The following is a 14,049-nucleotide window of genomic DNA, read 5'->3' as shown; positions in this document are numbered from 1 at the left end:
TCCCGCGTCGCCTCGTCTTTGCATTCACTTTGTATGGAATCACGTCGCTCAAACCGTCCAGGTTTGGACACAGCTTCAGAGTTACAGAACTGTCATGGTCATTCAGGGCTCTTTATGTGTTTCTGGTATATAATTAATATTATTGTCTGCTCATTTTGTGTCTGTGACAAAAAGTTGATTTTTGACACAAGATGTCCTCCACGAGCCAGAATGGCGCCGACCCCTGAATCAAGCAATGTCTTTCCTGATCTCCATTAACGTATGTGTGTCCTGTTGTTCTCTCTCTGAAACACAGACCCCAGGAAGAAGTACCACGTGAAGCTGCTGGGCTACAACTTCATGGGAGACGGATACCAAGCGGACCAGACCGTCAGCACCCCGGGATGTGTCTGTAGGTTCTACCATTAAAAAGAAACAAAGACAAAGAAACACGCTTACTTCACGGTCGTTCACATCCAAGCACGATAACTGTAACTACAGGATAGTGATGTGAGCTTATACACAACACCATGCACTGATGAACCATAACGTCATGTATAAACCAACGCAGCACGTGCAATTGGCCACAACACTCCCATCGCAGGCTACCTGAGGTAATGCCAGCTAGTCTGTATACCAGCCATCGTCAGCTATGCATCTCCATTGATGATAATAATAATAACAAACTCACCAGTGATTCAGACAGTGACTGAGATCGACTGCCTCCCCAGATTTGGATTTTGATTGGCTGCTCTGAAAGCCATTCAAAACGACACCATTCGCCACTGTCGCCGTCGCCACTTCAGTCAGGACCATTTTTTAAAACGACATCTGAATAGTTATCGTGCTTGATGGTGTGTGCGGATCTTAAAAACAGTGTATTGTCTTTTCTGATAAGAGTGTAGATCTATCTGTTCCAACAACCTAAACGTTTGCCTTCTCTCTGTGTGTCTCTCTCTCTCTCTCTGTGTCTCTCTCTCTCTCTCTCTCTCTCTGTGTCTCTCTCTCTCTCTCTCTCTGTGTCTCTCTCTCTCTCTCTCTCTCTCTCTCTCTGTGTCTCTCTCTCTCTCTCTCTCTCTCTCTGTGTCTCTCTGTCTCTCTCTCTCTCTCTCTCTCTCTGTGTCTCTCTCTCTCTCTCTCTCTCTCTCTGTGTCTCTCTGTCTCTCTCTCTCTCTCTCTCTCTCTCTCTCTCTGTGTCTCTCTGTCTCTCTCCCTCCTCAGCCGTCAGAGACCGCCTGGTCCCTCCCCCCCCTCCTCCCCACCACGTCCACTCCAAGGCCAACAGCTCCTCGGCGGTCTTCCTGAGCTGGGGCCGCCCGGCCTTCACGTCCAGCCAGACGGTCAACTACACGGTGCGCTGCAACCCTGTGGGCCTGCAGAACGCCTCCCTCGTACTCTATCTGCAGACGTGAGTCACTTCCTTATTAGTATTATCATTATTATAATACACTTTTTCTTACTTTTTTTACTATGAAAACTGAGCCAGGGGTGGGGCTCGATAAGCATTATACTTCTCCCTATTCCCTTTTTTTTGGCACCTAGGACAGTTTATCATGTCAAATGGACTGTACTATCTGTATTGAACTGTCCAAAAGTGCTGAAAAATAAAACAAACTGAAGTGAATTATAGTGATCCAGCATGTGAGCTTTTATATCGGCTATTTTCGGCAAAGACATTTGGTGTACAGTAGTACAGATGTAACTCAAGTTACTCAAGGTAGGAGGTCCTACTGAGTCTTCTATTAACTGATGACCCGGTCATCAAATTATTGGCTTAGAAATGCGACAAAAACTAAAAATCCGTTTTGTTGGGGGGTGAATTACACTAAATGCAACGGAGCCTTCATTAGAATCATTGGTAACACCTGTGAGGGAAGTAGGGAAGGGGTGACATGTCTTTCCTATATTGGCTGCTGTGCATAAAGCCTATTAGCTCAAGGTCTCTTTGTAGCTCCACTACTCCATCTGCTGGCGGTTTGTGTTCATTGCTCTAATGTATGTCTTTGTGGGTGCAGTAACGAGCAGAGCCTGCTGGTTCAGGAGCTGGAACCCAACACCAAGTATGAGTTTGCCATCCGCCTGCACCTGGACCAGCTGGCCAGTCCCTGGAGCCCTGTGGTCTACCAGACAACCTTCCCTGAAGGTACGCTGACAAACAAACACTCTCATATCATCATCATCATCATAGATTATTATTGTTCTAATTATTATCACTGTGGTCTACAGCAGTGGTTCTCAACCTGTGGGTCGGGACCCCCAGGGGGGTCCCCAAATTATTTTGGGGGGTCCCCAGATGATTAACTTAATGTGCAACATTGTTTTCTCACTCAACAATAAACAAACCAACAAAGTTTTAAGTTTATAGAGGGTATCTGCATGTTTCTAAAGTGAGTATTTCTTAATTGACTTTTTAATACCTTTAAAATGACAAATTAAACATTGGCCAAATTGTCAAATATTAGAGGAAGAAATTGTGAAAATAGTCGATCTGCTAGATCGGCTATTTTCACAATAGAACTGTGTTATATAAACTATAATTCCTCAACTCTTAGTGCTCGTCAGGGTGGGGGGTCGCCAGTTAAAATATGATTATTTTGGGGGTCGCGGCCTGAAAAGGTTGAGAACCACTGGTCTATGAGACCACCTTCCCTGAAGGTACACTTTGCGCCGCGTTGTGAGCTTGTAGATCAGCTATTTTCACTACTTCTTAAACATTTGTTTTCTAATTTATGGAAATTCTTACATTTGTCTTTGATTTCTTCATGAAATGACTGAAGAAGAAAAAATCATAGAAATTGTTTAATTAATGAAAATCTTATTTGGGAATGTTCTTTGAAAATGTTTTGAAATAATAACAATTAAAAACTAAATGTAAGAAACATAAAATTAACTCATTTACCGTCTTTTAAACATCGACTGAAGGGGTTAACTATCAAGGCCCAGGTGAAGTGCTACGGGACTGAGGTGGAGTCTGAAGAGTCGAGTCTTCAGACTAACGTCGGAAGATCGGGAGTTGAGCCTGCAGCTCTTAAACTGTCTTGTTCTGTCTCCCCCCTCCCCAGCTCCCACCCACCCCCCCTCCAACGTGAAGGTGACCCTGATCGAGGACGACACGGCGCTGGTGTCGTGGAAGCTCCCGGACGAGGACAACGTGGCGGTGACCCACTACACCATTCTGTACGCCTCCAGGACCGCCTGGGTGGCGGGGCAGTGGCAGGTGCTGCAGAGAGAGGGTAAGAACCTTACACACGCACACACCCACGTGCACACACACACACACACACACACACACACACACACACACACACACACACACACACACATGCACACCTGGGTGGGTGGGGGGGGGGAGCGGGCAGTGGCAGGTGACTGCAGAGCCGCCGACCCTCACCTCAAAAGTATTATGTATCAGGGACCCCTCATAAGCAGAGATTTGAGTTACAAATTGTCACTGTCGGGCAGAAACCCTGTATCTCCAAGTTTCAAATGTGTACGTTTTTCCGTTAAACCCTGGTTCACCACACAAGACTATTGCACAAAACTAGTGAAAATAGCGGATCTACAAGTACACAAAGGCGTTGTGTGCTTGTAGAACGGCTATTTTCACTAGTTTAGACCATTTTTAAAACGATAAATACAAAACGAGCGGTTTTGGACATACAAGGTTTCCACCCGACAACGACGAAATGTTTGCTTTAAAAAAATATATACTGTATGTATCACAGTCTTGCACTTCTGCTTGGTGTTGTTCTCATGAGCCTGGAAGTCCCCACCCATTGCTCTACCGACAGCGGACAGACAAGACATACTACTGGAAGCTGGGTCTACTGTCTCTCTTCCTGGTAGCTGTTCATGGAAGGGGCCGGTTAATAGTAGTCGGGGGCGTTAGGGATATTTCGCGCTAATCAGTCTAAAAGTGCCAAACTTTGCACAGATGTAGCTCAGGGCATGCTCTAATGATTTAGCTAGGTCGCCCGAGTCGGCGACCTTCGGTGTCGCCACAGCTCCAGAAAACACCCACAAAACTCTGAAAAGTGATGACTCATCACTTTTCATCACTAAACCATCGTTTTCTGGGGCCATTTATAGCCCAAGGAATGTTTTTTGTGCAAAACAAATGCTTGCAATGGATTCAGCATCATGACAAACCCCTAGTTAGACCCCTCACATCCTACTTAAATACCCAGAAAAAAATTGTTTTTCTGGTTATTTTCCTCCTGTATTGAAAGTCGATGGGAGCCCAACTTGATTTGGCCGCTGTGGCAACCCCGAATGTCGCAGACTCGGGTGCCTTAGCTAAATCATTAGAGCATGCCCTGGGCTACATCTGTGCAACATTTGGCGCTTTTAGACTAATTAGCACGAAATGACCATGTCATCTCCCTAACTCCCCCGACTATAGTGCCTTCTTGTATGCAAGCTACTGTACATAGTCTACAGAAGTTGCAAATAATGCATCCACTGCGCCTACTACTACATTGACGACGGTAGTTACAACAGGGCAGTTTATTATGGAGTTAATGCCAAGCCCAGGACAACGCACACACACACACACACACACACACACACACACACACACACACACACACACACACACACGCACACACGCACGCACACAGCAGACCCATGACTAACGGCCAAATGTAAATCAATAAGTCATTTCGTCCTGCCAGCTGCATCGTTCATTCTGCTTGCTGTTAGATAGGCCTCACACTCAGCCCTTATCTTCCTCATTAAGGAGCAGCTTACAATTAATATCTGATTGATCCCGTTTGTCACCACTGACCTCTCCGAATGTGTAACTCAGTACCTCCATGTAATGTTTTATATTTACAGAACTGTTTGACTTTAATTTCATGTGGAAACCGTCCGATTCATAAGCGGCCTCGCTACCTGCTGAGTCACTTCCCCTGATTAATAACCAAAAAGAGGACTTTCTAAAGCCTAACGATGATGTCACTGGTAGGCGGGTTTCGGAACTGTCCACAGCCCTCCTACGAGCCACATGCAGATCGAGTAGAAACAAATTAGATTATTTTTTTTTTTCATTTCCATCATGAGCATTAGTGAGGACCAATTACAAGAAGATACGTTGGGTGAAGTCGTCCTTTAAGCAGAATGTCATGCTTTGAAATGGTTTCAGAAATGGCCAGGCGTCACACCGGGATGCTTGCATCATGGGTCCCCAAACATTCCTACTTCTGAGCTGTTACATAAGGGATGATATATTGCTCTTCAGAGCATTATGCAATACCTCTCGTCAACCAGTAGATGTCCTACTAACCCGACCACACATAGAGTCTCAATGTCTCAGTGAAAGAGCAGGGTGGTTACATCACTGGTTCCCAAACAGTGGGTGGGGGTTTTTATGGGTCCCATTAATTCTTGTTTTCTATATATTTAGTTTTTAATTATTTCAAAACATAAAAAAAAATAAAAAACATTGCCAAAAAAGCTAAACATTTAATGAATTAAAAAACAAATTAACTGATTTTTGCAATAATTTCATGAAGAAATAACAGCCAAAAAAAAAACATGAATTAGGAAACAAATGTTGTCGTGAAAATAGCCGATCTACAAGCTCACCACGCGACGCTTCGTGCCGCGCTGTGAGCTTGTAGATCGGCTATTTTCACTAGTTTTGGGTCCGGGGGCAAACGTCTAATTTCAGTTTTGGGTCTTGAGCTACAGTAAAAGGTTTTGGAATTTGAATAAGGAGACAAGAGCTTTCTGCCTTGACAGCAACAATATACCCAGAGTAGTGTTAAGGTGGTTGCACACTGCTGCGTTTTTCGTTCCGAAATGCGTTTTTCAGGGCAAGGAGAGAGAGAGAGATAGAGAGAGCAAGGGACCGAGAGGTGCGCGAAACGGGCGGCAGTGTGCAAACGTGACTGACATAACGTGAGGTTGATTTTTTTATTTGCGTGCTCTGAAATTCAGTCCGATATTCGGCCCGAAAAACGCAGCAGTGTGCAACCAGCTTTAGTGTAGAGATAGTGTAGGTCTTGACAGCAACAATATACCCAGAGTAGTGTTAGTGTAGAGATAGTGTAGGCATTGACAGCAACGATATACCCAGAGTAGTGTTAGTGTAGAGATAGTGTAGGCCTTGACAGCAACAATGTACCCAGAGTAGTGTTAGTGTTGTAGAGATAGTGTAGGCATTGACAGCAACAATATACCCAGAGTAGTGTTAGTGCAGAGATAGTGTAGGTCTTGACAGCAACAATATACCCAGAGTAGTGTTAGTGTAGAGATAGTGTAGGCATTGACAGCAACAATATACCCAGAGTAGTGTTAGTGTAGAGATAGTGTAGGTCTTGACAGCAACAATATACCCAGAGTAGTGTTAGTGCAGAGATAGTTTAGGTCTTGACAGCAACAATGTACCCAGAGTAGTGTTAGTGTAGAGATAGTGTAGGTCTAATGATGAAGAACAGATGACCCCAGGAAACGCACCACCACCACCACCACCACCACCACACCCCTCTCCTCCTACAAGGGGGTCAAAAGTGAGGCTGTTTCACAAAGCCCCTCTGGTCTGCCCCTGAGCCCCCCATCACTTTAAATCAACCGGGCCCCTGGCCTGGGGGGCCCCTGACAGTTACAGCCGGGGGAGGGGGTGTATGGCTCTGATCTCTGACCTCCTCCTCTTAGCCTGAGAACACGGACACAAATAGACCCTCCTCAAAGCCTTGTTTGGTACCCACCGTACAGTGGTGGAAAGTAACTAAGTACATGTACTCAAGTACTTGCACTTTTTGGAGGAATTCTTTCTAAGGGAGCCCTCACACCAAAATACCTATGAGAGTGGAATCCGCGTTCCGCCAATGCATTTCAATGAGAGTGAAGCGGTTTCATGCCAGCAGAGGATTTCTGCAAAAAACGCTCCCTTCTCATTGAAATGCATTGGCGGAACGCGGATTCCACTCTCATAGGTATTTTGGTGTGAGGGCACCCTAACTTCACTGGAGTATTTCCACTTTTTTCGATTTTTCCACTTTTACTTCTACCTCTATGCCTTCTATCTTCTGTCTGTGTACTGTGCTTACACCAGGGGTCGGCAACCTTTTTGACATGAAGTCAGTGTTGATTTCGTCAACAAAAACTATGACGAAAAATGTTTGGCGACTGCGTTTTTTTCACTGACGAAAACGAAATAAAAACGAAATAAAAGTTAAGCTGTGATGACTAAAACTAAGACAAATATATTGACAGTTTCGTCTACAAAATAAAAACTAGACTAAAAAAAACGTTTGGAGGGACTAGTGGAGAAGAGAGTCATTTTATGTTTGGTCGCTCTCAGGTGTTGCAACCAAGTGTAAAATAAGTCATTATGATGCCATCAAGGCCTGCCAAAATGCATTTTAGTTGACTAAATCAACTGTAGATTTAGTCGCCTAAAAACATCTGATATTTAGTCAACAAAAATTAGACTAAAACTACAACTTTTCAGGTGACTAAATCATGACTAAAATTAAATGACATTTTATTCAAAAGACTATGACTAAAACTAAATCAAAATTTGCTGTCAAAAACAACATTGCATTAAGTGTCATATGTTTTCATTTTCTTGATAGTCAGTGTGCCATGTCAACATTAAGTTACAGAGATGTGAGCGGACTTAATTTAATCGACTATATCTTTTTTACATCTCTCGCACACTTAATATGCCAGTGTGCCATTGATCACCCTCCCATGTGCCAACGTTGCCTACCTCTGGCTTACACTGATCTGGTTGTGAACTCACTGATCTGGTTGTGAACCGATAGAATCTAAGCGGATATGTTTGCTCCTGTGCCTGGGCAGGGAGCATCACCATGGCCCTGCTGGAGAACCTGCAGCCAGAGGAGGTGTACCTGGTGAAGGTGTCAGCGTCCAACCAGATGGGAGACGGACCCTTCAGCCACGCCGTGGAGCTGCCGCCCAGGACCCACGCTTCCTCGCCCTCCGGACACGTCCCCCGACACGGACGTGGACACGGGTCCGCACACACTCCAGGTCAGTGGGGGAGGATGGGTCGAGCGAAGGTTCTTACAGTTAACGGAAGCTAACGAAATAACGAAAACTAAACTAAAAACTAAAAAAAAAAAAGGTTAACAGAACTAAATAAGATGGATAACTAACTGAAACTGTATTGTGTGTTTACAAAACTAACTAAAACGAACTGAAATTATAGACAAAATGCCTTCCGTTGTTCTCGTTGTATATTTTTTTAATTGTATCTTTTGTTGAGTTTTTATTATAATAAAAAGTATGAGCTCGATCACTAGAACTAATGGGCTCTGAAAGTAGCCGATCTACAAGCTCACAACGTGTCGCAGCGCAACACGTCGTGAGCTTGTAGATTGAAGCTTGTGGATTGTGAGCTTGTGGATTGAATTGAGTTTTTTAAAGGTGCTTGGCTATGTCTTGGGGTGACACTTTTATTTGACTTTGCAGCGTTCTCCGACGGCTTCTACCACCTGGACCAGAGGTCCATGACAGGCATCATAGTGGGCGTGTGCATCGCTCTGAGCTGCATCATCATCTGTGCCTTCATCCTGGTGTGTAGAGGAAAACACAGGTACTGATCACTCTCCTACCTATTAGACTAGCGGCACTATTCTGGGGCCGGAACATTCGGCAAAAGAAATAGGGTCTTCTTTCTACAAGCTGTGGGCTTTTAGATTGAGCTATTCTTTGGCAACAAGATTAGTTTGAAAAAAGAGCGAACCATAAGTACAGAGAAAATTCAACTTTATCAAGTATAGATAAACTTTATTTCAGACACACTATCTCTGCTATTTTCACTAGTTTTGTACGACAGTCTTGTAGGGTGAAGCAGGGCTTTGCTTAACACATGGGCTGCTCAGGTTTATAACATTTCTAGCTGTTGCTGCTGCCGCCGTTCACTCACGCTTTATTTTGAACAGCCTCGGAAGCTTTGTGCGTGTGTACGTGGGTGTCCACTGACGATTGAGGAAGATAATCCCTTTGTTTACAAAAGCTCGCGAAACTAAAATCCAAACGGGAGCCGACCATCGCGTTATAGTGTCGCCGTGAAAACAATCAGATCTCTGCTTCCCTGGCGTTCTTTTCACCTCATTCAGAGATAAAGCCCTTTTTATGTTTCAGAGTAGAATGGAAATCAATGTAACCAGCCTCCGCCATTTTCTCCCTCTCTCTCTCTCTCTCTCTGCTACGGGGTGACGTATGGACTCGGGTCATTCAGAGGGCAGGCAGCAGCACGTACAGTTAACCCTTCGTTGTCTCGTTCAGGGACGAGTTTGGCGTGGTGACACCTAGTGGCCTTAACTCGTTACTGAACGAGTTTGGCCTCCCAAGTGTACGAGAAAAAAGAAAAAAAAGTACACATTTGAAACTTGTAGATACAAGCCCGACAGTGACGAACTGTATGAATGACATCTAACTTGTTCTCTTTCAGGAAACTGTCGGCCAGTAAGACGTACCGGGAGGGAGGAAGCACGTCGTCCACGTCGGGCGCCAGTCACCTGGGCTCTGAGGGGGCGGGGTCTGACGGCGCTGACGTCAGCGTGCCCATGATGACGGAGCAGCACTTCATCGATGCCAAGGTACCCGTCACCAGGATCAGAATAATAAATGAAACTTTATTTATATGACCATGCCAAAAGCTAAACACACAAAACAAAAGGAAAAGATTAAAAACAATGCAGAAAACAACGCAGAGAAATGAATACATAACGTTCATAATTTCATGCATGCTGCCTTTGGGTACAGCAAGGAACATTTTGCATTTCTTTCACCACAGTAAATGCTGTTTTGACCTTTTACAGACGGGTAAAGGGGCTGGGGCAAGAATAGCAGATCTATATCTGTGTAGGGCAATTTGTCGTCCAAAACAGAGTTTAAGTGGTTAATCAATCTAATCGATTTAGTCGATTCTGAAATAATCTATTCCAATGTTTTAGATTAAAAAAAGAGAATCTGCTTCTCGATTATTCAATTAACTGAACAAGTTAAATCAATAGTGGCATTTCTAGTAAACATGATGTAAAATGATCAGAAATACTGTACAATCTGACTACAAGAGACTGGCAACATGTACTGTAGCTTCCAGAGAAAAGTGTATTTGACTATAGTGTAGACATCTATACAGTATATCTTCAATATTTGACTGTACACATTACTTACATTAAGTTCTATATTTGACTATACACATTATTTACTTGCAGTTCTATATTTGACTGTACACATTACTTACATTAGGTTCTATATTTGACTGTACACATTACTTACATAAAGTACTATATTGTTGTATTTCTAGGGTGGAACAAATCTGATGATTAATAATCAGGGACCGGTTCAGCCCAACGCTGAGAAGAAAAGGAAGAAGAAGTGGTTTTCATTCAGCAGTGAAGAGAAAACCAACGAACAGGTACCAGTCTTTACTGTCTTAACTTCATCAACTGTTAAATAAATACATACAAACTTACTCATGAATGAGGGCATAAATCTGCTATCTTTTTAAATCATGGAAATTTGTGCAAATCTTTGAATATATATATTTTTAAAGCGAACATTTGTAACTCAAATCTTTGGATTTGAGATCTGTGGAACAACAACATATTTTGAGATGGGGGTCCTATGGCCACATACATATAGTTTTGGGGGTCCTTGACATGAAAAGGTTTGAGAACCACGGATGTCAAAGAAACATACGTTTTTCCAAAACCTTAGAAAGGTTTTATAAGACATTCGTGGAAAGGACAGGCCTCAGGTCTAAAGCAGTGTTTCTCAACCTTTTCAAGCAGCGACCCCCAAAATAATCATAATTTAACTGGGGACCCCCCCACCCTGACGAGCACTAAGAGTTGAGGCATTACATTTTGTATAACATGTGGAAATAGCCGATCTACATGCTCTGCTCACAACGCCTCGAAACGCGAGGCGTTGTGAGCATGTAGATCGGCTGTTTTCACAATTTCAGCCTCTAACATTTGACAATTTGGCCAATGTTTAATTGTCATTTTAGAAGTATTAAAAAGTCCTTAAATTGTCTCTTTAGAAATGTGCTATATACACTTAAACTTTGTGTTGGTTTGTTTACTGTTGAGTGAGAAAACAGGGTTGCACATTAAGTTAATCATCCCGGGACCCCCCCAAAATAATTTGGGGACCCACAGGTTGAGAACCACTGGTCTAAACGTGTGTGAACTTCCCCTCAGGTGCAGAGGAGCTCCCACGGCGTCCACGCCTACGAGGCGGGCGCCACCGTGCTGTGCTACGAGGACGAGCTGGCGGGAGGCGGGGGGGTGTCGCCCAACGAGCCCGGCGCCATGCGCGCCCTGCTGGGGGGCGGAGGAGGAGGAGACACGGAGGGCTCGTCCAACAGCGAGGGCAGCCACGAGACGGGCGACTCGGGGCGCTTCTCCCACGACGAGACGGAGATGACCAACCTGTCCTACGGCCGCCACGGGGGCAGCCGGACCGCCTCTATGGGAGCTGAAGAGGAGGAGGAGGAAGAGGAGGAGGAGGAAGAACGGGAGGAGAGCAGAGAGTCAGAAGACGGCGGCAGACGAGACGGCAAGATGGCCGAGCAACAAGGTCACCTGGAGCTGAAGGTGGCTGTGGTCACCGAGCAGGTGGAAGCCCTGTGAACGTGAAGCTCCAAGACTGCTCCTTAGTCTGCACTTTCTATCGTATCTTTGTTGTTTTTGTATGTATGTGCGTGCGTGTGTGTGTGTGTGCGTGTGTGTGTGTGTGTGCGTGACGGAGAGAAAACCTCAAATGCTATAGGCTCGAGCCTATACTCCATAGCGTAACGGTGTTGCTCACTTTTTAGGTGGCGAGCGCAACATAGATTATAAACTCCGGGCCCGGGCGTTTGAAGGGTTTTCTTCTTCTCGTCTCCTTTTCGAATGTCGTTCTCCTTGTTTGTGTTTTCTCGTTTTATTTTTTGTGTGTATGTTTTCGCAAGAAGAAAAGAAGAAATTCTCACCCACCATGAATGTTTTCAAGAAGATTGTCAAAAATGTGGAAAAAAAGTGACTGTTACGTTTCTGACATTATTTAAGAGTTTATCACTGGAGCAAAAGGAGAGAGCAAGAGAGAGAGAGAGAGAGAGAGAGATAGAGAGAGAGAGAGAGCGAGCGAGCGAGCGAGCGAGGGAGGGAGAGAAAGAGAGAGAGAGAGAGAGAGAGAGAGAGAGAGAGAGAGAGAGAGAGGCTGTTTTGCTGGATATCTACCTCGATTTACCTCTTGGTAAACCACATACACTAATGTATTTAATAACTACTTATACCTGCGTCATGTGACGGGCTGCTTCAGTCACCTGACCTTTGATACTTCCTGATGGCTTTTTTCTAACTGCTGAGTTAGAGTCATCCATTTTGTTTTGCTTTTGTTTTGTTTTGTTGTGAATTGAAGGATTCTGCGCAGGGGCACTGCGACATCTGATTAACCACTTCACACCTGCTGTCCCGAGTCTGGGCATGTCATTTATAGGTCAACATTAACGAAAACCTTCAAGAAAATTCCCCCTCCGCCCAAAAAATAGATTGCGGTATTATCTCAGCGAAACATTTTATTCAGAACAAGGTCTTTCACAGTGAATTAAAGTCATCATCGACCTGTGTGAATGAGGCATCAACTATACGAATAGTTTCTGATGTGAAATACTCGTCCCGGCGATGTTTGTATGGTTTATTCCTCACACACCCCATGTTGTGTAAAAAAATACCTTAATTTTCTGATTTCTTATCGTCGTTGTCGGGTGAAAACCTTGTATGTCCAAAACCGTTCGTTTTGCATTTTCCATTAAAAAAATTATTTAAGCTATAGCGAAAACAGCCCATCTACAAGCACACAACGCCTCGCACTGCGAGGCGTTGTGTGCTTGTAGATCTGCTGTTTTCACTACTTTTGTGCGACAGCCTTGTATGATGAAGCAGGGCTTAACTTTCCGAAAAAACGTACAAATTTGAAACTTGGAGATACAAGGTTTCTGCCCAACAACGACGTTATCCAAGAAGCACCAGATGTTTAGATCAGTGATTCTCTAAAGGTTTTAGTTTCAAGGACCCTCATAACTCGGAGAGGGTACACATGGAATCTCCATCCAGAATGCACATGATACCGTTGTCACCTCCTCAAGATGTCATTATGTTCTATTTATCCAGCCCACCATCAACACACATTTCATTTGATCCATTATAGATTAATGGTGTCAGAAAAATGTTGAATGTCCGCTTTTCCCCCCTCCTTTTTACCATGCGCAGTTTGCCCCTGCCCACTTCCTGTTTTATACTACCTCGTTTGAAAACAAAAGAATATTTTATTGTCTTATTATTTTCCTAAACTCAGGGAACAAGGTTTAGTACGTCGGAAAAGCCGTGTAAAATGCTACACGGTGAACTTCACAGGGTATTGTTCTCAGTACTAAACTATTGTAGAGCGAGATTGCCTAATAGGTGAATATTATATGAATAATGAATGTATTTCTGCAACGTTTGTGCCAGTCTGTTGCAGAAGCTGACCACTGTAAGCCCCATGATTTAACAATTAGTGGCTCGCCTGCGTCGCGCTCCAAAGAATTGCCGATGTAGCAAGTCCACAACACATCACATCTGTGGGCTTCTAGATTGAATATTTGTGGCGCACGACACTGGCGCGTAGCTACGTGTGAATCGGGCTTCAGAGGTTGAAAGACCCTTTTTAGTTTAGTGTAGTTACTAGCTGGAATAATGTCTAGTTGTACGGTATGCTTTGGTTTGTTGATTTCTTCCTTTTTTATCCACAAGAGAAAAGAAAATACCAAAAGTGCTTGTATTGACATGTTGGTGTACAGCTAGAACCTTAAAGCTTTAGAACTGGCCTTTAATGTGGCAAAGGGAATCCCTCGGGTGCTGAAACCAAAGTCTAATCTTTTTTTTTCTGAGGGAGGACTTCTGACACGTGAGGATGCAAAGACTTTATGAAGTATGATTGTTGAAAAAGCAACGGAAGTGTTTGTTCTAATCAGCGATGTGAAAGTGAAGAATCGAATGAACACCGCAAAAACCTTTGCCTCAAAAAAGATCTATATTTTTGTTGACAGATTTTTTTGTA

General features: G+C 43.9%; 1 protein-coding gene across 1 annotated transcript in view; it reads left to right on the top strand.

Annotated features, from left to right (window-relative positions):
• prtga (protogenin homolog a (Gallus gallus)) overlaps window positions 1–11,600 on the top strand; it is a gene marked incomplete at both ends in the record, with an annotated part of 62,991 nt that extends 51,391 nt beyond the window's left edge. Inside the window, 9 exons of the mRNA XM_080730368.1 lie at window positions 296–391; window positions 1,201–1,387; window positions 1,995–2,122; window positions 3,042–3,212; window positions 7,789–7,980; window positions 8,422–8,545; window positions 9,407–9,554; window positions 10,268–10,378; window positions 11,169–11,600. Of these exons, the coding sequence (XP_080586494.1) occupies window positions 296–391; window positions 1,201–1,387; window positions 1,995–2,122; window positions 3,042–3,212; window positions 7,789–7,980; window positions 8,422–8,545; window positions 9,407–9,554; window positions 10,268–10,378; window positions 11,169–11,600 (1,589 nt within the window). The remainder of the gene's footprint in view (window positions 1–295; window positions 392–1,200; window positions 1,388–1,994; window positions 2,123–3,041; window positions 3,213–7,788; window positions 7,981–8,421; window positions 8,546–9,406; window positions 9,555–10,267; window positions 10,379–11,168) is intronic.
• Window positions 11,601–14,049: the final 2,449 nt, after the last annotated feature.

The sequence above is a fragment of the Nannobrachium achirus genome (genome assembly GCF_963921795.1).
Source record: "Nannobrachium achirus genome assembly, chromosome: 7".
Lineage (NCBI taxonomy): Eukaryota > Metazoa > Chordata > Actinopteri > Myctophiformes > Myctophidae > Nannobrachium > Nannobrachium achirus.
Note: the sequence above shows the minus strand (reverse complement) of the source record. Positions and strands in the feature narration are given on the sequence as shown.